The following is a 25,383-nucleotide window of genomic DNA, read 5'->3' as shown; positions in this document are numbered from 1 at the left end:
ATGTAGTCACAGTACATTAGCAGACAACAGTGAAATCTTTTGTTTTGAACTCGTCGTAGTCTCTACTCCAGCTTGCTTTCATGATTCCTATCCTAATGCAAACAGAGCAATCTGTTGCTGAAATTTGGCAAAGGCAGGCAGATATAAGACAGGCTCCCATTCTGTCCCCTGAGTACATCTACATAAAGGAAGAAAATAATTTTGGAAGTCTACTGCTTTTACAATACATATTAGATTTCCCCTCCTATTCCACCATTTGTTTTCCCATACTAGTGAGGAAAATACATAATGCCTCAGAACTTAAAAAGCCCCCAAAAACAAAAAACAAAACAACTACAACAAAACCCCCACAAAAGACCTGTCACCATTGCTGCTGCTGAATAATTAACATTTTAACCTAAGATGTATGTACCAGCATTAGTTTTGAATTTTCAGATTATTCCCCGACTGGATCTTACCAGCATCAGGTAGACAGCTTTTAGTCCACTTTCCCACTACTTGCTAAACGTTAGTTGAAGAAATAAAGGAAAAAAGTCAGCATTACTTTCAGACATCCACAATTTCTTGGCAGGGTGCTTGTACTGCATGAACTTTTCTGACATCAGAAACTGAATCATGGCAAGGTCCCTTAAGAGTCAGTGTGTGCTTCTGGGATGGATTTTCATAATGCTTAAAAATCATTTATTGCTACTGTCTTTTAAATCTTTCTCCTCAATGAACCATATAAAAAATATATTTTATTGAGGCTTGAAAACAAGCCTTGAGGAAGCCTTGCAAACAAGGCCTAGAAAATGTGGTTACTGAGGTTTTTACTTGAGTTTTGGTAGGGGTGTTAACAGATGATTTGAAGGGAGGTTTGAAAAAGGAAAGGGCCAAATTCACCTATGCATGTCCTCCTCTGGACTACCAGAAGAACCCTGACTAGGGAATACAGAACAGAATCAGTTTCATGTCCAGCAGTTCCACAGGAAGTTACACTCTTTTGGGACATTGAGGAATTCAATTTTAATTTACTCTGAACCAAGCACCTAATCAAACCAGGTGACACTATATTATGTTCAAGTTGCCTCTGGCAGGGTACATTTTGTTTCAGCCTAAATCAGCTTCAAACTTGGTGGCAGAAAATCAAGAGTAGCTTAGTCATAATTCAACGAGTTTTAAAAGTTTCTCCAAACTTCAGATAGATTGTTTTTGTGTTTGAACCATTATAATAAGTAACAGAATATAGATTACATAGTGACTAGGTTTATAATAGTAATTCAGATAATAAAATATCCACTGCATCTTGCTCAAAGCAGTATTTATTAAAGACAGCATCAAGATAAGTCAATGCATAATGAAGTTTCCATCCTACAAATATGTAAACAAGTTGACAGCAAGTTATTACTATAATATAAAAATTAAAGCTTACATTGCATTTTTTTAAAGCTACTACCTTCAGTCCAAATGTATATTCTGTGGTTTGTAGCATTTAACAGTATAAGTTCTTGAAAAATGTTAAAATATTGCCTTTGCACATACATTTTTGTAGAAAAAATACCTTAAAATACCAACTTCCCATTAATAAAAGCAACACCAAAAGTAAAACATATTTTTGTCATGAACAGTGCGTTGAATGCGTCCAGAATTTTCTCCACCATTCTCTTTTACTAAGTTATCTTCTATTTTAAAATTCATTATATTTTGCAAAATGTATGTTGGATATTATTTGGTTAGTTTCACATACCAAAGGAATTAGCAATTTTGGCAATTACATTGTAATCAAAGTTCAGCCTAAGCTTATTTGCAGCTGAGGCCACCAATTTAATCCTCATCTCAGACTGGGTATTTTAGAAGTACAGTAGGCTCTTGCTAAGAAAGCTGTCAGTTCAGATATATTTTGGAAAGGCTTCAAACCTTTATACGATTTAAATGGAAATACATATTCTCCTTTAAAACACTTTTAAACCCCAAGTCTTTGTTCAAGTACACCAGTAGTCCTGTTGGTGGCAGTCAGTCAGTTCTCAGAAAACAATTTTTTCAGAAGATTAGATAATTTGGCATGAACTACATTTTACATTCCAAATCCACAATGAATAATAAACATCAATTTTTAACATTTTTTTCAAGAAGTTTCCTGTAAGAGCTAGACAGATGACTTCTGCAGTTGCTAAGGCAAGAAAAGTTTGAAAATTTCCTGTAACTAAAGTTAAAAGATTGTAATATCTCAAACCCAAACTAAACTAAATTCTGTAAGGAGAACTATGTATCACTGGGATGAAAGCTAATCATGCCTTTGTGTGCATTGTTAGCATCAGCTAACAATGAACAGTAAGAGGAAAAAAATTAAGATAATCCAGTGAACAAGTTTGAGGATGAATTCAAAGATCAAAATCAGTCTGAGATATAAAAAGAAAATATTTTTATAGTTGGCTATTAGAATGAAGACAACAGCTAGGAAAACACTGAAGATTTGATCATGTAAGATCTGAAAGAAGTACATTTTTATGCAAACAGTAATGAATATTAATAACACTGCCAGCTTTCCTAATTCCATGCAAGTTCCAGATAGAGGAGTATTTATTTAGTCTTTATCACTACTGAGCTGGCAAGTTAAGTCTGCCAGAAGTTACAGCCTCAGGTACATAGAGACACATAGAGCAACTTCCTGACAAGAGTGTGGTAGAGCCTAAAATACTTCAATGATCTCTAGTCCTAGAGATGGGGTAAAAACACAACTCCCAAAACAGGATCTACATGAACTTGTAACAGGAACTGTAATTCTGAAAAAATGGCTTACCCTACTCCTTCATGCAGGATTATGACTTGTAGAAAGAGGATCTTTTTTTGCAATGCTTGCTGGTAAAACAAGCATGATTAGTTACAGAAAAATCTGTCAGCAAATGCTCAACTATACAGTAAGAGTGTCCATCTCAGGCCCTGGTTAGTCTACTATTCAGAGACTGGTGAGATGCAAATACAAGAGCTCTAGGTTCCTTAATTTCTTATGTACCTTAACATACAGACAAGCCTCAGGGAAACAGATGAGAAGCACAAACACTCCTGGGGCAGAAGTCCCACACGCCCAGGGAGGTTTTTTTTTTGATCACTCCTTGCCTACAGCTCCTTAGAAAAGCTGGATAACTAGGTACAGTTTTGTTTAGGGGATGGGAGTTTTGCACTGTACTCATTTGGGAGACAGCAGCCTTCCTGTCTTCTGGTATCAAACTGTGTTTCTGAGTTAAGTATTACAAACTTCATCCTTTTAATCACACATGGCCTGCTGGGACTTCTCACTAAAGCACCGAGGTTCCTCAGAGATGCTCTAAGTGCTGTTGCATTTTGAGCACAGCTTTGCACATGGCTTGCAGACATTTCCCACAGCTAGAGAGCAACAACACCAACAGCAGATGATTGTCAATACCTGGGGGAAGGTCTGAGGATTGAAGTCAGAGATCCAAGGATATGAGGAATCCATGCTATGTTCTCTTTGAGGCAAGTCACAAGGTCTGTCCCAAAGATACATAATAAAGTACTATCTGCAAGAAATGGGTTGTTTCTCCCTAAAGCCACAGTAGAAATATAGTCACACAGAAAATTAGAATCAGTCTAATTCTCAGAACTGCAGAAAATAATACCAAAGGTGACCTAAAAAAGTAATTTGGACAAATCACTGCATTGAAAGTCATTTCAAAATTAATCTCTGTGTAGATATGGCATGGGATTCTAGGTTATAAAATGATTGACTAAATCAACTAGATCTTTAGAAGGAGAAAATATGCAAATATTTTAGTAATAACTTTAGCAATAAAAAAAAAGTACTACACAGACTATCTTAGAATCCACATATAGTATGAAATATACACTCATACATGTTCTAAAGTACATATATATAAAAATATATTTTTTCTTAAAGCAATGTAGAGCAAAACTAAACCAGGGCCTGACTTACCTATCATATATGACTTTACGGCAGCATGACTTGAACACACAGCTCATGGGCTGATAAGATCCCTGAGGTGCATCACTGGAATTGCTACAAGTTTTACTTACCACAATTTTAACCAAAATCTGACTTAAATCATGTTATATCTCTTTAGATGGAGGAAGACAGACACGAACAAAACAACCCACAAACAAAAAAAAAAAAAACAAAACCCCAAAACCCCAAAACCTACACAGCCCAGTAATACATAGAAAGGCACCTGATAATATCATTAGTAGCAGATATCTACAGCATCCTAAGTGTACTTAAGGAATCAAGATGAATTTTTAAAATATCATGAAATACAAGAATTGCTGCCATTCAAAATGTAACTCTAGCCTATGTAGCAAGTCACTAAAATGACGTGCAGTTGTAAATCATTAAGAGTGTGCAAAACTATACAGTTTTGCATAAAGTGCTGTATGTATCCCAGTTTGCTAAGCTTGGCAATATGACACAAAATGATGAAGTTAAGGATGTATCCTACCTACCTCATCTTTCCTTTTCCTTTCCCACCATCACCCACTGTCCTTTAAACTGTACATTTAAAAATTACACAAAGGCCTTTTCAGGAATTGTAGTTCAGAAAAATGTTTCAAGTATATTTATCTTTCAGTGTAAACTTGGGGACACTATGGTTCAATTTTCACAAGCTCTACATACTTACAGCTTCTCTTAATTGAATTTGATTTGCAATTATTTCAATCTGTTCAATACCTCTGGCAAAGGAGTATTTCCTATTACTCATTTTACTCCTATTTAAGCAGTGCTGAAATCCATGCTGTAACTTGTCCATATTTAAATCTAAACATGACACAATTATAGAAAAACAGAGTAATACTTTATCTGACCACTTGGGCTCACAAAACCAAGTCCTACCATATCTGTTCATACAGACTCATTCTAGGCATTGTACACAGATCTTTAACACTTGAATTCAAGTTACTATAGTACAGCAGTTTCTCTTGCAGGAATTGTGCAGTTCACTTAAAAGTATACAACGGGTCTCTTCTTTACTCTGTATTTTAGTGATCCGTATCGTATCTGAGGGGAAAAACAAAATTATAATGAAGTACTAAGTCACATGAAATGGAAATATGATTCACCTCCCCACTAATCCTATTTAGCAAATGTCTTCCAATGTGCTTTGGACACCCAGTTTCACTAAGAGAATCTGCCTATGACTGAATAAGATAAAGTTTCAACAGAATTGGGCAAGAAGAGTAAGTATCAATTGTTTTCCTGGAATGACCCAAAAACTTTTATGAGACTTCACAGAGATTTATACTGGAGTATCTTTAAATTTTGTGATGCATGCACTAGGATGCTAACTAGGATCTTCTCTTTGTAGATCACAAAGAGTCAGGCTGTTTGTCTATGGCAACTAAAAAATTCTGAATATTCTTTATCTATTAAACAGCAGATGTTTAAGTGTGCACAACACACAGATAATATTATTGTTATCCATACCCCTCTTTCAAGGCGAACACTTCCTGAAATTAGGCTTGGTGGTGCCAAAATTAGCATTTCAAATACAGTCTGTTTCGTCTCCTCTCCCTTGCTCCTTGCTTCATTAATTTCATACATATATTTCCCCTAAACACTCCAAACTACAAAAGCTCCAAACTTAAATATTGTTGTCACATGCTTTCTTCCCCATTTAGCATTCTGGAACCCAGTTATTGTTGACAACTTCTCCAATATTAAAAATAAAAATAAATTTCTGCACTATGAATATGCCAATATACACTGAAAGAACAAACTCAATTAACCAGGATTATACTTGCCTCTTTACGGCCTTTAATAGTTTTCACAGACTTCATACTCTGAGTTCTGCGAAGGCCTCTCTGAGCAAACATTTCATCCTCAGAATGTGTCCCCTCCATCTCTTCATCTGTTTTATCATCTCCAGGATTTTTTTCCAGTGGGGTTTTGTAACCTTTAGAAAAAAAATATTTAAAAAATAGTAGCTGTAACTTTTTGACTTCTAAGAAAGCAGTGATTTTTACCTTGATTTATGCTTTTAGATGATGTGCTTATTTCAAAACAGAAACATCTACTTTGCCATGAGTTTGGTACTTCTAATCCTGCCACTTGGTTCCACAGGTATGTAATGCAGTGCTTCTTCAGTTGTCAAGACTGGAATCACAATTTTGCTGACATCTTCTGCTTTACACTGAACTGCAAAAACTTTAGTGATCGTCTAAAGAAGTACATAAGATTTTAGGACACAATCCACATGAGAAGGTGGTTACACTTATAATAAACCTTTAAAGATCCCTCCCAATACAAACCATTTGATGACTTGCATTCATAGAATCTTTCTTCATACACTCATCCTCCTGCATTTTTAATACCAAAGTTTCTTTCATTTCGGTAACACACCAAAGTACTGTTAAGAGTTGTTAACATACTACAAAACCAGGACCAAGATTATTACCTAAGACTCTCACTAGAGGGCACTAACTGCTTAAAAATACACTCCGAAAGCTCCTTGGGGTCCAACAGTCCCGAATCTCCACCACAGACCTATCGCAAAGCTACCAAATCCAGTCTGATTCCTTCCTCCACTGAACACTCCTTTTATCCCAGAATCTACTGGCTGTAACACTCAGGAACACCTTTTAGACTCTAAACCAAATTTTATCAATGACCTGTGTACATTTTATCTTAGGCCAATATTTTATTTAGGCTTATCTAATTTTTTTCATCAATTTTTTTCCCTAGAAATTAGAATCACATCATCCATTCCACAGCTACTTGAGACAAACATTCGGTCATTCTCTTCTGCCATTTTAAAGGCAACATGTCTCTGCTTCCAGTACAGTTTCAATTAATCTTTTTCAATACAGAAGATTTGAATCACATCTCTTTCTCTGTTTCAGAGTAGCAGTGTTTGCAGTGACACCAATACTTTTTTATCTGCATTTGTAATACCTGATGCATCGGCATCCCATCTGCCTTTTTCACAGCAAGAGCACTGCCAGCTCAGCATCATCCTACAATCCACATCCTACAACTAGGCCTTTTAAATCAATTTGCACAGAACTCCTGGCCCAGACAAAAAATAAGATCCAGCTCAGCACAAGAGAATATTGCTACACAGTGTTCCTAAATCTATGTGTACTTTTGATCTTTTTTAAGTTCCTAATGCTGAAGAAAATTCAAAGAAAACATGAGAGGTGTATGCTAGATGAGACCAGGACCAGAAAAAATTAATTAAGTTCAACTAGCTGTAAGAAAGCTTTTTGACATTTGAGATTGAATCTCACAATCGGTGATTATTTATATAGTATAAACTGAAGAATTTTTTAAAAAAAATTAGAGCATTTTTAAGCTATTTCAGATAGGTAAATAATGCTCTCTTACTGAGGAACAGATCCTGCACAACAGCTGCAGTGACATTATCTCTAGTGCAGCTCTTTGTGAATTCTTGGCTTTCCCTCCAGCCAGAGGCTCCAGTTCACACTGCCCTGCACAGGATACCTTCTGGAAACTCCAATTCAGATTAGGTCCCTTCAGCTGGTCACCTATTCCTTAGAATGGGCTAGCACACTATTCATGAAATTCCTTGGACCCCACAAATGCTATCCCTCCCCAAAATGGAGGGATGAGAAGGAATGACAGTCTTAGGTGAAAAGAAATAGCCCAGACCCACTTCTTTTGTGGGAAACAGCAGTTCCTATACATCACAGTCTTGCTATTTAAAAATTACGTAGTTAGCAGACCTTCAGCAAAACCTTCCTTCAAGCATCACAAGCTCAAGGGCAAAGTGATGATGACAATAACAGTATATGTAACATAATAATGAAATAATACTATCTTTCAACAAAACCATATATTGATCACCACACACCATCTTCTGAGTGTTAATAGACATCAGTCTATTATGACAACTTGATGCCTTTATTATTCGTATCACCATATACAATTTTACATTTTGATCTATTACTACAAACCTGGTGTTGTGGTTTTAAAGCAGTAACTGAAAAATCACTAGAAAACTTACTTATTTCTTGCTGTGAGATGTGGATTAGAACAAGAGCAAAACAGGCTTAAAACTTAAAAGGAATAAAGAAAGTTTATTAACAAAAACTACAAGAATAAGAAACCAGAATAAAACCTCCAGAACAACCCTTTTCTGCCTCACTACCCAACCATTCCCTTCTTCACATGACAACATAGAGACAAAAAAACTCTTTTGTTTAAAACAGTCCCAATTCTTGCTAGAGTTTTTTCATCAGTCTTTGTAGAGAAACAGAAGTCTTCTTCTGCTATCTATGGAGTTTCTCACAAGAAAACTATTTCTTTTATAGCTTTTTATTTATCTGATGCCAGCTGCCTGGAAATTCTGCCATCGGTTCTCTCGTTTCACATCACTCTGAGGTGTGTTATGCGTCAAATGAGTCTAGGGATGTCATTTTTAAGGATGAGTTATTCAAAGGCAAAAGTTCTCTTCATCTGTCTCTGTGAGCTACTCTGGAAACAGAAGTGTTCTCTTTGCCTCTTAAAGGCTGCAAATCTTCAACTATTACTTCTCCCCCTCTGTTCCAGCATCTCACAGTACCACAACCACTTCACCATTTGCTCAAAATCCTCACTTTGAAACACTCCATTCCTCCCAATATACTGTCATGAATTAAAGGAGTTTTTTTCAGAACACTACTGTTCATCTCCATAGCTTTAACAGAAAAATATTTCAGCTTATTAAAGCATCTTCTTCTTTCTCTACCTCCTCTGAGGCTTAATTCCTTTCTTCACTATCTTTGATAGTTTATAGGGTCTCTTTTACATGCTGATCACTTTCTCTCTCTGGAAAAAAGGATTAATCTGCAAGTCTCATCTGGGTATTGAAAGGGTTAAAATTTTGCCCAGGCCTGGTAGGTGGTTCTGTTATCTCTGCCAGAGCGGCGGCTAGAGCTGTCTGCGATGGCCTCTCCTTACTTGGCAGTCTCTGGTAAAACTCAACAGTGGCAGAAACTGCAGCCGAGCCGGGGGAACTGGCCTGACCCAGCCTGGGCCTGCTCACCTCCCCGCCACTCCCCTCCGTGGCCTTGTCTGGCCTGCTGTGGGGGAGGAGGAGGCTGAGCTGGAACCTGTTACCTCTTCAAAAGTCAGAAACCAAAGAAAACAAGAAATTCTCTGCCTTACATCTTAAGGTAGGTGTTCACAGGTTGATCTCACTTTTCAATGGTCAAAACCACTGTCAGTTCTCAGAAATAGCTAGTTATTGGTCGGAGAAAAAACTCCCATCAGCCTCCAGCAGTTTTAACTTCCCTAGCTCTCAAAGCTAATATTAAAGGTGAAGAACTTAACAGATATATATATATAAAGCAGGAGACTGGGAATACTAGTATCATAAAGTCACCCCAGGACACCTGGTGAAGTAATTTCTATTAATTTTCTCTTTTATTTACTGAGCTTCCATATGTTTTCATGTTTAACTTCTTTTACATTTGTCACAGAAACACTACTTAATCATATAACGTTTGACTTCCAATTAAGTTTTACTTTGGTAATAAGTTCTTGTTGCCAATTGGCAATGACAGGAGTAATGAATACAGTATGATTACACTGGGAGTGGATGAGAGAAGAAAGTAATTCAGGAAGAATTGAACTGCCATAATTTACTTTGAGTGTACTCTGTTTAAGTCTACTGGAGTTCTTTGAGGCCTTTTCCGTTTAGAAACAGGGTAAATGTATTTCTGCTCTTCCACTTTTGCTTTGGGTGAATTGTTCTTTTAGGCAGGGAAAAGAAAAGATACATACCTGAAGATTCACTTGCAGAGGCTCTGGTTTTCTTTTTAGCTTCTGGCAATGTCTGATAAGATCTCTGTCCAACAGATTCATCTCCTTGTATAGTAGTCAAATCATGCATACTGAAACTTCTCAGTTTCTCAGTTATTGCACCTTGGCTCTGAAATACAACAACAGTATCTTCGGAAACCAGGCAGAGGTTTAACTTTGCTGCTCAGCTTGGGTTAAGATGTTTAAGCCCATGCTTCCTTGCTGTACAACAAAATACATTGAACATACACATGCAGCTGCTTTACATCTGATTTAGGTATTACTTTTACCCATGCTTAACTGTACATTGCTTGCAGATGACAAAGTTACACAAGCTTTACCACGAGTAAAGTACTCAAAGTCATGTTAAAATAACACCAAATTCTTCCCTCTCTGGCATAAGGCAAAAAATAACCATTTTAGGGAAAGGTTAACAAGCCTGTGCATGAATTCCACTTCAAGCAAGTGTTAAAATAGTTAATTTCATTCTTACAAATGAAGATTTTAAGTAAAATTCTTTGTTTGATCAGCATGTTAGCTAGCAGGAGCAGAAACCTGGGTACAATTCCATACAACTTTTTCTGCAACAGCACCAGCAGAAGGCAATTCTGGTGTTGCTGGCCACAGCCATTTGTTCCCGCACTTATGACAACAACTGTTTGCCATTGGTAGACCAGCATACTGAATTATTCCATGCTAAGAATAGCCATGTAAAGTGAAGAGACAATTGAATGAAAGCTATTTAAGTTTGCTTGGGTACCAAAGGGCAGGAGGGAAAAGTGGCTGAAACCTAATTTTAATTTTCTAATGACTAGCTATTAGTACAGTATATAAAATTACCTTAGTGAACAGAGTGCTATTTAAGCACAAGAAACCTATTATAATTCTTACTCCACCATTCATACATTGTCACCAAACAATAACAAAGAAAAGGTTTCTTGTGAGAGAAGTAGGAGCCTTAACTTTTCTCTCCCTTTCTACAAACTTGTATGATTACTCAGTTCTCAGTATGATTACTCAGTTCTCAAAAACTTAAGTACAGCTTGCCTTTGAGTTAAAAATGCACTATGAACGCTGTACAGTGTCTGTATTACAGGTTATAGAAATTCTGAAGTCAAATTTATTTCCCCAAAATGGCTTAAGACAGGTCTCCTAAGGTTCCTCCTAAGGCAGAAAAAATCCTGCCCTTCCACTACTCCACTTCTTGCACTGAAAAGCATTTCAAGTAAAATACATCAGGAACCAGCTATACTTTATCAGCTGCTAGGACATGGAGAAGAGGACTGGAGAAAGAACTGCTTCTTTTGACAAGTAACAGCTTACAGTATATACATTACTCTGCTATAGCATAAAGACTGTTCATCAGTCCATGTCCAATGCTTGAAGAGGACTTAAGTCTCAGTCACTGAATGCTGGTGAATATGTAAAATGGGCCTAGTTGGTTCACAGCAGAATCCATACAAATTCAGCACAATTCCACTCACCAAATGTGAAGAGTCTACTTAAAATAGTGACAGAAGCTAGTTTTGGCCAGCAGCAGAAGTATAAAAAGACACTTGTTTAGTTGCCCAGAAAGTTCATTCATCATGTGATATACTACAAAAAGACATTTGGAAATTGTAGACTGGTGCAATTAAGATTATAACAACTAAAATATTAAGAATTCACATTACAAGCCTGTATTTCTTATTCCACTGTAGATAAAGGACTAGATCCAAGCTAGGAACATTCAACCCTATTTTCCAGTGAATCTTTTGGATACAGAATTTTGTTTTTCAAAGGGAAAAAAAAAGTCAAGTATGTGCCATAAAATAACATTGTGCCCTTAACCAAACTGCATGGTTGAGCTGGAGCTCCTGTGGCGCCTCAGAGAGGACGTAAATGGGCCCTTCATATCAGAACTACTTGCCAAGATGGAAAGTTTTACTCAAGTTACACACAGTTACACACAGAAAACATTGAGAAGTTTGAAAGGATATGTATACAAATAAAGATGCAGTACACATGCCTGAGAGTCACAGTAGGAATGGGAGGTGCACAACAACTGGACAGTCCCCATCACACATATTAACCCTATGTAGATACTCCCTACAGTGCCTCCAGTCTCTATCCCACCCCTGGGAACATCCAGTCTAGCCAAATCAAGATTGATATCTACTTTAACTCCACTGCATAGACTGAAGGACAAATTCAAGGTGTTCTGTGGGAGTGTACATATCACTGTGCTCACACTGCATGTAAGACTTAAGATTCTTCCACCCCCATGCCCAAAAGCAGCTGTTAATTGCTTTCTGCTGAAGCAAAGCATTCTGTGAAGATCTGGATTACTATCAGCTTAGGATAAAAGTCTGGCTGAAAAATATTAAATTCTTTCCTACTGCAGGAAATGTGTGATTAAATGTTCTCCACTGCAGGAAATGTGAGAGTAACATTCACATATAAAATAATGCTTTAAGAGCTTTGATATTTTGTTTGAAAGGTCAGAGTTACAGCTTGAAAGCAACATGTTTGCCCTAAAAACTGAAATTCAGTTGTAGGTGGAGCTGAAGAGGACCTCCTGCTTCCACTCCCATGCCATGGATATGGCAGAAGCTGCCAGCTCTCCCCAGATATACACGCTCCAAGATGCTGCTCAGGAGAAGATGGCAGAGCAGTTACCACTGCTGTAATACTGCCTGTTATACTGACAGTTCCTGCCAGTAAGGAAGGTATACATTAGGTTGCACTCAGGCCAGAGGCTGGTGACTAAATTACAGCACAAAAGATTGAGACACATATATTTACAATGCCAGGGGAAGAAAAAAAAATTTTAAAAAAAGTCACACAACTTAGCACTAAAATTTCTATGTATGCAAACACTGAAGAGGGATGAACTGTGAAGTCTGTGTGTTCTCTTAAACAAAATGCAAGTCTTTGAGAATGATTTTTCTTCATTATTCAATAGCATTTCCTAAAACATACTAACCATTTTTTGGAGTCCACATTCATTAACAGTGACCAATGTGACCAATTAAAGTCATAATATGTTTTTAAATCAATTTTTAAAAATAAATCAAGCCTATTTAAGGGTCTCCTTTCAAGACTACTCAGCCTCTGGTATGTTATTAGTATGCAGTCTCATCAGCTGACCCTCATAAATGAAATTCCATTTTCTATTCTGTTATTGAGCATGTGCTTTTACAGTCTGTATGCTTAACCCAGGGAAGTAACAAACACCACTTTGTCTGCCTCAGGGACTCTTTGTTCTTTAAATTGGACTTGCACCCCCCACTGGCTAGGATCACTGACAGAAGCTGCCTACCTCCCTTGGACAAGTTCTCAATGGACTCTACAGCATGCAGTACCCACATTCTCAGCTGTTCTCTCCCTGATCCAATCCAAGCTGACAGGGAATGACTTCTGTTCCCTCTCAGCCTGGAGAGGGACTCCTGTCCCGTGAATGACCTCTGCAGCATGACAGGCTGTCCCAGCAGGGAGGAGGATGAAAGCAGTACTGCTCCCCATAGTGATACTGGCTGTGTGCCACAGCTGGCTGCAAGATACCTCCTTCCTCTGCCATGTCCTGAGTGGGAACAAGGGGAAGTGTGAGCAAGGCCAGGAGAATAATACTCAATTAGCAAAAGGGCAGCAGATTCAGGATGACTAGAACACATTCAGAAAACACAACCCTCAAAACATATTATCATCACCAATAACACTTTACAAATTAACACTATTTGTGTAACTCCATAAGCTGTGAAATACCCCCAGAGTATTTCGCAGCTTAATTAGCAGTCCCCCTGCTCATAATGATAAAGACACCAGATTTCACTAGTAGCTCAAGAAATCTGAATGCATGGGTTGGCAGAAATTGAAACACAGAGGTAACCATCATCTCAGAAGACCTGAAAAACAGAGGAGTATGAGATGTATCCAAGTGTGAGATGTAGCACTGGAACCTAAGCGCTGTGAATATAATTCCCCCAAATCCATAAACAACTGAGCTATTGAGGTATCTTGTTTTTGATTCCTTAACTAATAAAAATTTCCTTATATACAAATTCAGCACAGACTATCATCTCTAAATTTCCTGAAATCAGGATTTCACAAAGATTTGTTTTCTGACATGCTTATTTAACACTATTTTGCTAATGTATTTAGTAGGTTTTGAAACACTACATTTTATATGACCAGCGGCTAACTAGTACCAGCTAAAAATACAGCATGAGAATGTAAGCTATAAGTCAATACTCTTGCCAAATACATTTAAATTTAACTATAGGGGAGAGGGTTTAAATCTATGTCAAATTTCAGTAGACTCATCTGGCTGGCTGCTCCAACCTCCCTAACAGAGCCAGCAAGCCTTTTAATGGTAATCCCCTATTTCTTTGACAACCCTTGAAGAAAATCACTCTCTCCCACATTTGATATTCAAAATATTTCAGCAAGTTTCCAAGCCATTTTTAACACCCTCCTGAAGTCACTATAAGCAGTTTTCTTGGACACTTTAGTGTCTTTTGACATAGGTTTAATCTTGCACATGTTTAGCCTCTCCCCCTCTCCTAATTCGAGATCTGCTATGTCAGAATAAGCATGTGTGCTCTATTTAAAAAAAAAAAAAAAAAGAATAGCGATGAAAGTGTGTCCTGATCCCACTACTTCAATTCAATTCCTGAAATCATATAGCATGCTCCACCAGCTCTTGGTGAAGGGATAATAATTTCACCTGCTAGAGGCAGCAGTTAACTCTTGAAAAACAGGGAACAAAATCAAGAACGCATGCATTGTGTCCATTTGCTTGCATGAAGCAGGCGTGCTCAGCATTTTGGAATGACAAACATGCGAGGCTTAACATGCCAAAATAAAGATTTTATTTCTTTTTTTTCAGTGAGTCTTCTCTTTCATCTGTTTAAAAATCGTGCCTATTTTAGGTCTTGGTATTGTGGCAGTTTTTTTTCCCAAGCATCTGATCTGCATTGAACTAATTCTGCACAAATATTCATGAGCGTGTTTAACAAGTTTTAACAAAAAGAGCATGCATCTTGCCAGTCACAGCTGAATAGCAATGAAGTCTAAACATAGACATTTCAGGAAAAGTTATTCATTATTTCAGAAAAAATTGAGGAGATATTGGTGTTATTTATTTTACAGTACTTCAGTTACACCCTAAAAGTTAACAAAGAAATATCCAACCATAGCCAAACATGAAGAACACACACAAATCATAGGAATCCTTACAGGCACTTCTTGTAATAAATTTGTAATGCAAAGAACTTGCATTTTAGCATTTAGCAATTAAACTTTATTTCCCCATAGAGCACTTTGGGTGTTTGTTGGTTTTCCTTGGCTTGTTTAAATAACCTATTTTCACTCTGGATACTTTAATTCCTTTGGAGGTGCATTCTATTGCATTCTAAATTATTTCATGTCTTAAGGCATTATTAAGAATTTGAATATGAAGAAGAAACCCACAGTGATCAAATGCAATCACTTTCTCGGTATTTTAGGCTCATTATGACCATATTTTAAAACAAAAAGTTACAATGCTATACCACCCACATGCATCTTTAAGAACAGAGAAAATGAACAAACAAGATATACATGACTGCTTTTCCAAAGCTTTTTAAGGTAGCATGTAAAAGTGTAGTTTTTAGGAATGTCTTTTATTTATAATGCAGAAAGTTCATAGAAGCCCAGACATTTAAGTTAATGCCAGCTGTACATACTCGACTTTGACAGCCAGGGATCTCTTTGTTGTTTTCTGCTATCCACAGACAGTGTTCAGGTTTTCAGTGCTGTTACTATGAGCACAATGGTTCCATTTATTCCCAGGAAGAAATTAATCATGATTGCCTTAAACATGTGATTTCACTTGGACATACAACTTTTTCTCTCTATACCTTTTATTTTTTTATTTTTTTATTTTTTTTGTGTGTGTGTGTGTGTGTTTTGGTTTGAATTACTATTAGGTAGGATACACATTGTCTGAACTATATTACTTTCAGTGGTGCACAAATTGGTTACAATCTTGCATATTAGCCTGTATTTTGTCTTTCTAGACCCAGAGCCCTCTGAAATATTAAAGGTAGTGAATTTTTGCGGGAAGGTAATCTAGGAAAAATGACAGATTACTTCATAATTTAATGGCAAATCCATGGCAAAGCAAACATATTCTAAACACCAATAGGCAGGCTTATGCTTAGCATAATAATTTAATAATTCACTCAAGTTGCAAACAGGTTAATTGTGTCAAGATAATTTTTATCCATGGTAGTAGTCCTTCATGCCTAAATTCATTATGTGGCATTACCTCAGGTTGATTGGAGAAAAACAGCAGAAAAGCCAGAAGTCCTTTAAAAAGTTTGTTTATCAGTAAGAAAGCACAACACATACAGAAAAGAAACAATGGACATCTATGTTAAAAGCCTGCACAGAAAACTGAATGGTAACTTTTGAATTTAGAGTAAACCGATCCTCATAATCCAAGAAATAACTGCAAGCCATCTTAAACAAAAAAACAACAAACGTACTATGAGAAGAGGGCTGCAAGCCTTTAATTGTGTCCCAGGATTTCAATACACTTGCAGAATTTATCTTTTTTATATAAGAGTGGTAAATCCCCAGTGCAATGACACTGTTTGATATCAAGCTCAAAAGCAATTAATGCAAGCAGAAACTTACCTTTACAGCTGCTGTCACTGCAGCAGTTGCTGCCAAATTCAACCCCTGCCTTCCAAAATTCACCATGGTCTCATAGCCTCTTTCTTTGGCTTGGACAATGTACTCATCAATCTCCTAAAAGAAAAACGTATTTAAATTTTAGAGGGCTGTTCATAAGAGAGCAAAGTTACCCCACAGTATTATTTTCCCATCAGTAAAGGAAGACAGAAAAAATATTTGAGAAAATATTTAATGGGATATATCTTTGTATACAGGTGTTTTAATCATTACAACTCTCTCATTTAAAAAATTATTATATGTGCTCAAACAAGAAGATAAAGTACATCACTTCAGTACAGCTCAGAAACATTGCAAAATGTTCCTTAGAGAGTGTAAGCTTAACTTGCTGGACAGAAGTTTTTCAAGAAATATCATGCATTTCAAGAAATAACATCATCTTACATGAAGAACTCAGTCAGCTCCCTAGAAAGGTAGAGTCAACTTGCAAAGAACTTCCAAAACCACAGCTTTGAAATAGTTAAGTACCAAGGACAAAACAGTTACGACATTTATCTCCAGCTCTGGTAAATGCCTGGAGTTGAAGATAAAGACTGCAAGGTACTTCCCAATAGTTTGCAGAGTACAGGGAAGTATCCCTCTAGCTCACAAAGTTGCAAGTTGTTTATTGCACAACATTCAGAATGTCAAGATACTTGCTCTGTTCCTATCAGTGACAATCTTACTACCTGCTTTACCTAATAAAGGCCAAGCCTAGTACCGACCTTCAGGAATGCTATTTTCCGTAGTGTGAGGTTTCTCAGTGCTTGTCTTCAGACCTTTGCTAATTGCTCTTTCCCCTCATCCAAACAGGATGCTGAAAAAGAGCTAAGCAGAGCTGTGTCCCTGTCATACTTTGATTAAAGCAAACCATCTTCTGGCTATTTTTATGTTTGGGTATTTACTGCTGCAGACTGGTTTACCCTTTAAACAAGTCTCTCCTCTTGTCAGTTTGCAAACCAAAAAAAGTCATTGATGTCTATCATCCTGAGAAGTGTTATTCCTCATTTATGCTAGAAAAAAATGTTAACATTAACAGCTTTTAGTAAAGCTGTGTTCATACATTCACATGCTTGCAGTAGAAAGTTAAACTGCATCACTTCCACTTAACTGGGCTCCTCAGAGTGCATCAAGTAGAGCAGGGAACACGAAACTCTCATGTTAATAGGAAGAAGGACCTGGTCTGCTCAGGCAAGTTAAACAAAAGCATAGACATGGACAATTATGTGCACTTGCTTCCGCTAGTCCAAATTCATGCTGCCTGGCAAGACAGTAACAAGCTGCTCTGCTCTTATACTGTATCTAGCAACAGCTTTTATTTCAGCATATGTTGTTTCCATATTAGGCATTAGAAATCTGAGAAGTTATTTCTTACCCTTTCTTTAGAAGAAAGCAGTGGGTGGAGGAATTTTCTGTAGATTAAACTTGCCCCTCTAGTATATGGGGAAAGGAGCCAGATAACAAAAGCTATCTTCAATTCATAGTACAGTGGAAACCTACAGACAAGTTAAAGGTTGCACAAAATCAACAACTGCAGTAGAAAATGCACAGTACTAATCTTTATAAAGAGATCTATTAAAAAAACACCATTATATTAGCATTTAGGAATCTTCAAATACAAGAAGTTACATCAGACAAAAATTAAATGAGTTACGGATTTATGGACTGTCATTTAAGCAATCAAAACAGTTAATATGCTTGTTTTTCATTATATATTCCTACACAGAGAAATTCTAGGCCATCCTTTTAAGAGTTTCATTCTCGTATTCAGTTTCTACAGTGGAGCTAGAAATGTTATAATCCCTACTTCAAGTAACAGTGTATAGCAAATTTGAAAGCAGATGCGGTTCATCTATGCACCAAGATCTTTTCCTGTAAAATGGGCTATTAAACTAACATGACTTCTTTATATAAAATAAATCAATACAACTCAAAAAACATCAGAAACAAATATAGTTTCCTCTACAGTTCATAAAAAGCAGGGTCTTACCAAGAGACTGTTAGGTCAGTTATCGTTTCAGTAACTGTATAAAGAGCAAACACAATCCAGTACATCATCCAGCGAACCTGAAAATTAAAATAGCATCTTCACTAAGAGCTTTAATTTCACTTTTAGACATAATATACTATACACAATACAGTTTTTTCAGAGTTAGCACAGCAAGACATTCAACAGTATCTCAGTCTTCATAAACCAGGTATCAGGTGAAATGATCAGGTGAAGATTCCAAAAGATTTCTGTTCATAAGTAGAATTGGTGGCAGCTGCAACAAGCTCAGTGAAATGGCTGTGTCACCAGGATCACAACCTCACATAGGCTGATTTCACAGATTTGATTCTCTCTACAAACCTTTAGCGATATAAAAAAACCAGTGCGAGATCAGTAGATTATCCTAAGTATGGAAAACAAATCCCACCATGACACTAACATATATTTCATTCTCTTCCACACTCAACCATATGTTCATACCATGCACACGAAAGTCAGCATTAGTGAAGCATCCCTTGCTTTCATTTCACAGTATGTGTTATTCAGCTTCACATTACCATTACATTCCACATGTGTGATTACTGGTATGGTATTAACACGGAGGCAAGGCAACATAAAGAGCATTTGCATGGAGATTTTAATTCTATTTATATGCCAAGAACTACAAAATTCTTGTTAATTAAAAAGTTTATGTGTTAATGCTTCAGGGATTTACAGGTAGAAACCTATTTTTGTTTATGGCTTATACTATATATCATTGCTTTGAAATCAGACTTAAAGTTCTTAAAATAGTATAATTTGTTTTATAACAAGTAAGATAATCACTCCTTTTTCTTGAGCATTTTTTCAAATTTGGTTGCATAAGCTGATTACATGTTTCAGAATAAATACTACAGAAATAGTTCCTATGCATTTGTCCTCCCTAAGCTATGAGATGCCAAATGCTATGTATTTCCAAAATGGGTCACTGCAAACCACCACTGGTTATTTGTACAAACTGAACATCCACATGTTCTTTAAATTCCTAGGAAAATACCCCGCAACAATACAGAACCATTTAGAAACAAACAACCCCCCCAAAAAACCAAACCAGCAAACAGTAAAACAAAACCACCACAAGAGTTAGAGACTAGTTTGAGCCCTAAATTCATGGTACTCTCTTTCAAAGGGAGGATATATATATATTCCTTTGAAGGTGTGTGTGTATATATATATATATACACACATACATACACACCTATATTTTCCTTATATATATATATATATATATATATTCCTTTGAAGGTGTATATATATATATATATATACTCATACATACACACCTTCCCACAGAGGATGTGGCTCAGATTTAATCTTCCCTTTTAAAACAATCTTATTTCTAGTGGACTTAAGTAACTACTCAAAACCTAATGATACACTGCTGCCTATTTCATGGATGTGCATTATCGTTTAAAACCACTTCCTCTGTCAGAACTTGAGACCCATTTATCTTAAATGCTTTTCTGTGTTTCAGTTTGACAAGAAACTCAGTCATGTGATAACATTCTTCAATTTCTCAGAGGATTTAGATATTTTAGGGTTGAATAAACAACGACAAATGTACACAACAGCTGAAGTCATTGCTGACAGGCCATGTGATATTTAGACTGGTGACCCTTCCATGAACCAGAGTCAACACCTGAATGAAAATCAAATCTAACCTTGCCCCATCAACTTAAGCAGAATGCAATGCAACCTTTAAGAATCCTTCCAAGACTGTATTTTTCCCCAATATAATTTATCTAGGTTGTTCCTTCTTTAATCAACATCTATTAATCCAATTAAGAACAGTGTAAGTGGAATTTCTCCTGGGCTTCTAGGAACAGTAAAAATGTCTTGCAGGAGGGCACATGAGATCTGCCAGGAGACCTCCTGAGGACTGGGCAAAGATTCTATAAACCACAAATCATATTCTAGTATGCAGTAACTAATGCAGTAGGTACCACAAGTATCAATGATGTAACAAATGAACATGTGTGACTTAGAGGGGTTTTCATACCAGAAAAAAAGAGAAAAGGACATGAAAAATTGAAGGTCAGATTTCACACTACTGAACACTATCACCTACTTTAAGTAACAGAATCTTCAACCAAGTTTTATTTTTCATGTTAAAAAAAGTGAATACAGATTTGTTTAGTTGAGGGTTTTTTTCCTAGCATCCAAGTGTTAAGCTCATCTTTGTTGGTTTTGTCTGAAGCACATTCTTTCAGGTCAGAATTTTGAAGCCAGTATTTGAAGAGGCTGGTCTGTTCAGACATATAAACTACATTTCAGATGCTTATTTCAAGTGCTTTGGTGCAATAGAGTGAAAAAACATCTCAAATATCTTAGTCAACTCCATTAAACCAGGATAATTGCAAGAACAAATAAATCTCCTCAAAGGCCCAGATTCTAATTTTTAGCACTGAAGTCTGTAAGTTTTTTAAATTACCATAAGCAGCACAACACCTTTTTTCGCTCCCGAAATAATCTTTCACCAATTTGCTGCATCATGACCTACACAACAAGTCAAGATGGCTATTCTTTTTGTTTGGTTGGTTTTTAGTGGTGGAAATAGTGGCTGGGTAAAATATTTTACTGTTACAAAGCTCTTATCAATTCAGCAACAAACATAGATGGCTTCTGAGCCACACAAAACCCTGGAAAGGAAGTTGTGCTTGGACCATAATGTGAGTGGCGGCAGACTTGTGCCATTTGGAAAGCCACATTTAAATCTAAAACCTTTACTGTGAAAGAAGATTACCCAGTTGGGAAGACGACAGCCATGGATCATCCCTAAGACCTATCTGGACAGTCAACCCAATCAGCAACAGAATGATAACTCACTGATGAATCACTGTCATGCCCTGCTAATCAAAAAATCACTGTGATGGGTCTTACCCATTTTGCCTCCCCTGAGTATTTTGTATATGACTGCAAGTTCTGGAACTATTCAAAAGACCACAGGCACACTAGAAGAGCTGAAAAAATATAATTCCAGGCCCTGCTAGCAGGGGTCCTGAGTAATGATGCCCAAGAAAGACATTTAGGTCATGGCTAACTGGACAGCTAAGGTGAGAAAAAATTCTCAGTATTCTAAAATATTACTTCTCTTTTTTCTAGAAAAGATAGTGCAAGAGGAAGTGGTAACCTCTTAAATTAAAGTGATTTCCTTTATTTTGGTTGGAAACTGCTATGCCCTACTTAGCCTGTGGATTCATTTTGAAGGCGCAAGGAAGAAAAGTAGATTATAAATTCTTTGCATTATAGAGTTTCCTGACAGAGTAATACAAGCATGATACAGAAAATTCACCTCATAGTTTTGATGAATTTTTTCTCCCATGAGTTTAGCTCTGGCAGGCACCAGCTCTATCTCACAATTTAGCGCTAATCAGCTTGTACACAGAAATCAGAAGTACAAATACTATGTTCTTTGAGGCCTTGATAGGGTGATGAGACTGAATTAAGACATTCAAGGGGAGGAACAACAGCTACCACATTGTACAGCTACAGTGAAGTACAAAATTAAGACATCACACATCAGACAACAGCCTTAGGCCACAGCTATGGTTAACTTATGGTTGAGTTAAGAGTAACTGATGGCCCTGACCCCACCCTGAGACAGGCAGCCAAGTTAAGGGCAAGATTCAGGACAGGTTAGTTGCTGAAATCAAGTCAGGCTGTCTCTTAAAATAAGGAAGTAGCTCAGTGACTAAGTGACTAGCTCTTTGTGACTGCACCTGGTTAATATTCTCGTGATTATCCTCATTGCTCACACTGACAAGTAAATAATTTAATAGTTTAATTAAAAACTGAAGTAACTATAACTGTGTTTTTCTCCATCTTTTTCTTTCGTCTCTCTTTTCTCCACACCACCTTAACCAAATCTTTTCCTTCCCCGGTTATGTTTTCTCCTCATTGAGGAATAATAGATTAACAAGAACTACCCTTTTCTTAGGTAGGTTTTGAGTCTCCTATTGAGCTATGACACTAAGCTGCTGCTCTTCTAGTGGTAACTGAAGAAAAATTGATTCTAGTGAATCAGTTTGTCAATACTTATACTTGAAGTGTTGGCAGAATTAGGAAACTTTCATTCTACCCCCTGCCTAAAAGTGCATTATTTCTTATACTTTGCTGAAATGGAACCAAAACTTTAAGGTTTACACTAAAAATACTCTTTAAAAAAAAAAATCTATATACGGCATAGTGTCTTGAACATGTTTCAGCACAAAACTATGTAATGTATGAGATGCCTTAACTTTAACCTTCCAAACAAAATCAGAGGATTGCCACTAGATTCACACAAGCATTGTAACTAACAGTAAAACAGTCAATTCAAGCTTTCACATGATTTATTACACAATGAAAATGTCACATATCTATGTCAGCAGAGGCATGCAATTAAACAATTAAAATGAATGAGACTTACATATTCCTTCACATTTTTTGTCTTCACAGCTTTGTATGAGTAATATGCGGGATACAGCATCCCAAACACCAGCCTATTGAAAAACAGAAACAGCCTTCAGTATCTGTTACACTGTATATGACAGAACAGTGACATCATTAGAACAATGCAGTCACCTTAATACAAAAAATCCTGTTCTCTAGCAATTAAAAAAAAATTGGGGGAGGGGGGGGGAATCAGTGTTATGTGTTCCTTGGAGGAAGTTTCATTATAGGCAAAACTAGAACAACATGAACAGAAAAGGGTGTATGCCCTAAAGACAACAAGCTGTTTTGTAAGGCTGCTTCTAATAGATAATGTAAACTGGTTGTTCTGGTTCATTTACAGGGAAAACCAGTCCTACAGCCTTTCAACACCAGAAGACATCAGAAGATAGTGCTGGCAGTGCTATCACACTTGAAGAACCTCTGAACCTATCAGTAGTTTATCACAATCATCTACTTTTATCAGACTACCAGAAATTTATTTCAAGACAACACTGACAACATTTCATCTCCTTTCGCTAGGAGTCTGCAACAGCAGCATTTAGAAGCGGAGGAAAATCAGGAATTAATCCACTTTTGCTCAGACAGCCAATTGCTGCTGAAATTCATGAAAAGCAAGATACAGAGCAGGATGAGAGGGTGCCAAGCAATCCATGCTGAGAGCACAGTCAGAACGAAGATCTGCTCTAACTCAACTTTGTTACAACACATCACTTTCTAGTAAAAGTCTTGGCCATAGACTAGAACAGTCCTTTATGAAAAATGAACAGCAGTAGTTACCATCTACTACTTGATAAATCAAGAGCTCGGTATTTCTATTTCACTGTGGGAAATAAGAAAAGCCTTACAGAATTACGACCTTTCTAAGCTTTGCTAAATCCTGTTCACTTCTTTTCACAAAAAAGCACTCTGGGAAAGGGTTCAGCTGCAGGCCAGATGGCTGGAGATTGGGTTAACAGTCACCTCGTGTGTGAGGCAATGATTGGTTGGGGAAGCATGTGAACACCACTCGATCAGAGCTGAGTGGGTAAAGGGATGCACTGAACAGTGACACTGCACTGGCAGGCAGCCAATGCACACTAGTTTTGGTTAAGTTTCATGTAATAAAAAGGCTCGGTTTGTTACAATAAATGATCTTCACAGCTAGCAAGGAGGTCTGTGCATCTTTGTTCCCCATTGCTATGTTTCACCACCTTACTACATTTTGTAAAATTAAGCTAATCACCTGCCTTTAAATTCCACCTGGCCTGCAACAGCCTTTAGAGAAAAGTCTGGCTACACTCTACTGCATCAGTAACAACTTGCTCTACGTGGTTACATGGGAGAGATTTGCATTTGTAGGGATATCCAAAAATCCTCAAAGTTCAGAACTTAAAAGTAATTTAACATCTCATAGTTAGACAAAGGCAAAGTTATTTACCAAAGTAAATAACCAAAATTTTGTATTTTATTGTTGCCCCAGGCAGCTTTAAGTAGTTCTACCTACACAGCCACTGCAGAAGACTGCGTGATACTACCACAGGACTTTGTGAGTGTACAAGACAACAATGTAAGTTTGGATTCAACCAGTTTGATATACACCATTTTCCAAGCATCACTCTGGTATGTATGCAGAAGTCTTCTGCTTGGTAGGAAGCAAATTTAGAGTACTAAATTAATCTCCAACAGTTAATATATAGTACATAAGTGGAGGGGAAATGGACTTGCTAAAAACAAATATTAAATACTTCCTTCAATATCAGACACCACACAGACTGTTTCTCCACTCTTAGTGCACAGAGTTACCCCTGGAAGGAAGCCTCTTTCAGTGGGATACTGGCTCTTTAGAACTCAGAGGTTCTAAAGTTAAGCTGCAGATGCTTCAAGTGAGAGAGCTTGATAAAATTATGGAAGCATAATTGCAGAACCATTCATGTTCTGAAGGGTCTTGCAAAGTCATCTAGTCCAACATCCTGCTCAAATCAAAGTCAACATCAGATTTGGACCAGACTTCTTAAGATTCAGCCAGTCAGGTTCTGGAGGCTTCCAAAAGAGATTCCACATCCTCTCTGGGCAACTTATTCCAATGCTGAATGAACCTCTGAGCAAAAGTTTAGTTGTATTCAGCCAGAACCAGAAGTTCATGACTATTGTATCTTTTGAGTGAGCAGCAGAGCAAAAGAATGGGCCTGGCTCTCTTAACCACCAAGAAGTTGCATGAAATTGCTACCAGTTCTCCTCAAAGTCTTCCCTTTTATGGCTGAACAAGCCCAGTTCATTCAGGCACTCATCACAAGTCATGTGCTGATGACTTTGATGGCCTCCACTGAACTTTCTCAAATAAATTAACATCTTTCTGGTATTTAGAAGCCCAAAGTTGAGCACAGTCAAATAAATAAATTTCACATCTACATTGCCATCCATAATACATAATTTCCTCTTAATTTAAAAATTAAAAAACCCAAATAAAATCCTGTATTTTCTTAAACAGCAAAGA

General features: G+C 37.1%; 1 protein-coding gene across 2 annotated transcripts in view; it reads right to left on the bottom strand.

Moving 5' to 3' along the window:
* Nucleotides 1-1,283: 1,283 nt before the first annotated feature.
* Nucleotides 1,284-25,383, bottom strand: part of LOC111931429 (receptor expression-enhancing protein 3) — a 44,239-nt gene continuing 20,139 nt past the window's right edge. For both annotated transcript variants that reach the window (XM_086899821.1, XM_086899823.1), the window contains 7 exons: nt 22,885-22,957; nt 18,438-18,514; nt 17,823-17,943; nt 16,412-16,525; nt 9,734-9,881; nt 5,752-5,903; nt 1,284-5,008 (listed from right to left, as the gene is read on the bottom strand). In XM_086899821.1, the coding sequence (XP_086755947.1) occupies nt 4,952-5,008; nt 5,752-5,903; nt 9,734-9,881; nt 16,412-16,525; nt 17,823-17,943; nt 18,438-18,514; nt 22,885-22,957 (742 nt within the window). In that variant the 3' untranslated portion in view covers nt 1,284-4,951. The remainder of the gene's footprint in view (nt 5,009-5,751; nt 5,904-9,733; nt 9,882-16,411; nt 16,526-17,822; nt 17,944-18,437; nt 18,515-22,884; nt 22,958-25,383) is intronic.

Source organism: Cyanistes caeruleus, chromosome 8, assembly GCF_971803275.1.
Source record: "Cyanistes caeruleus chromosome 8, bCyaCae1.hap1.1, whole genome shotgun sequence".
Taxonomy (NCBI): Eukaryota; Metazoa; Chordata; class Aves; order Passeriformes; family Paridae; genus Cyanistes; species Cyanistes caeruleus.
This window is presented reverse-complemented; position numbering and strand designations above follow the sequence as displayed.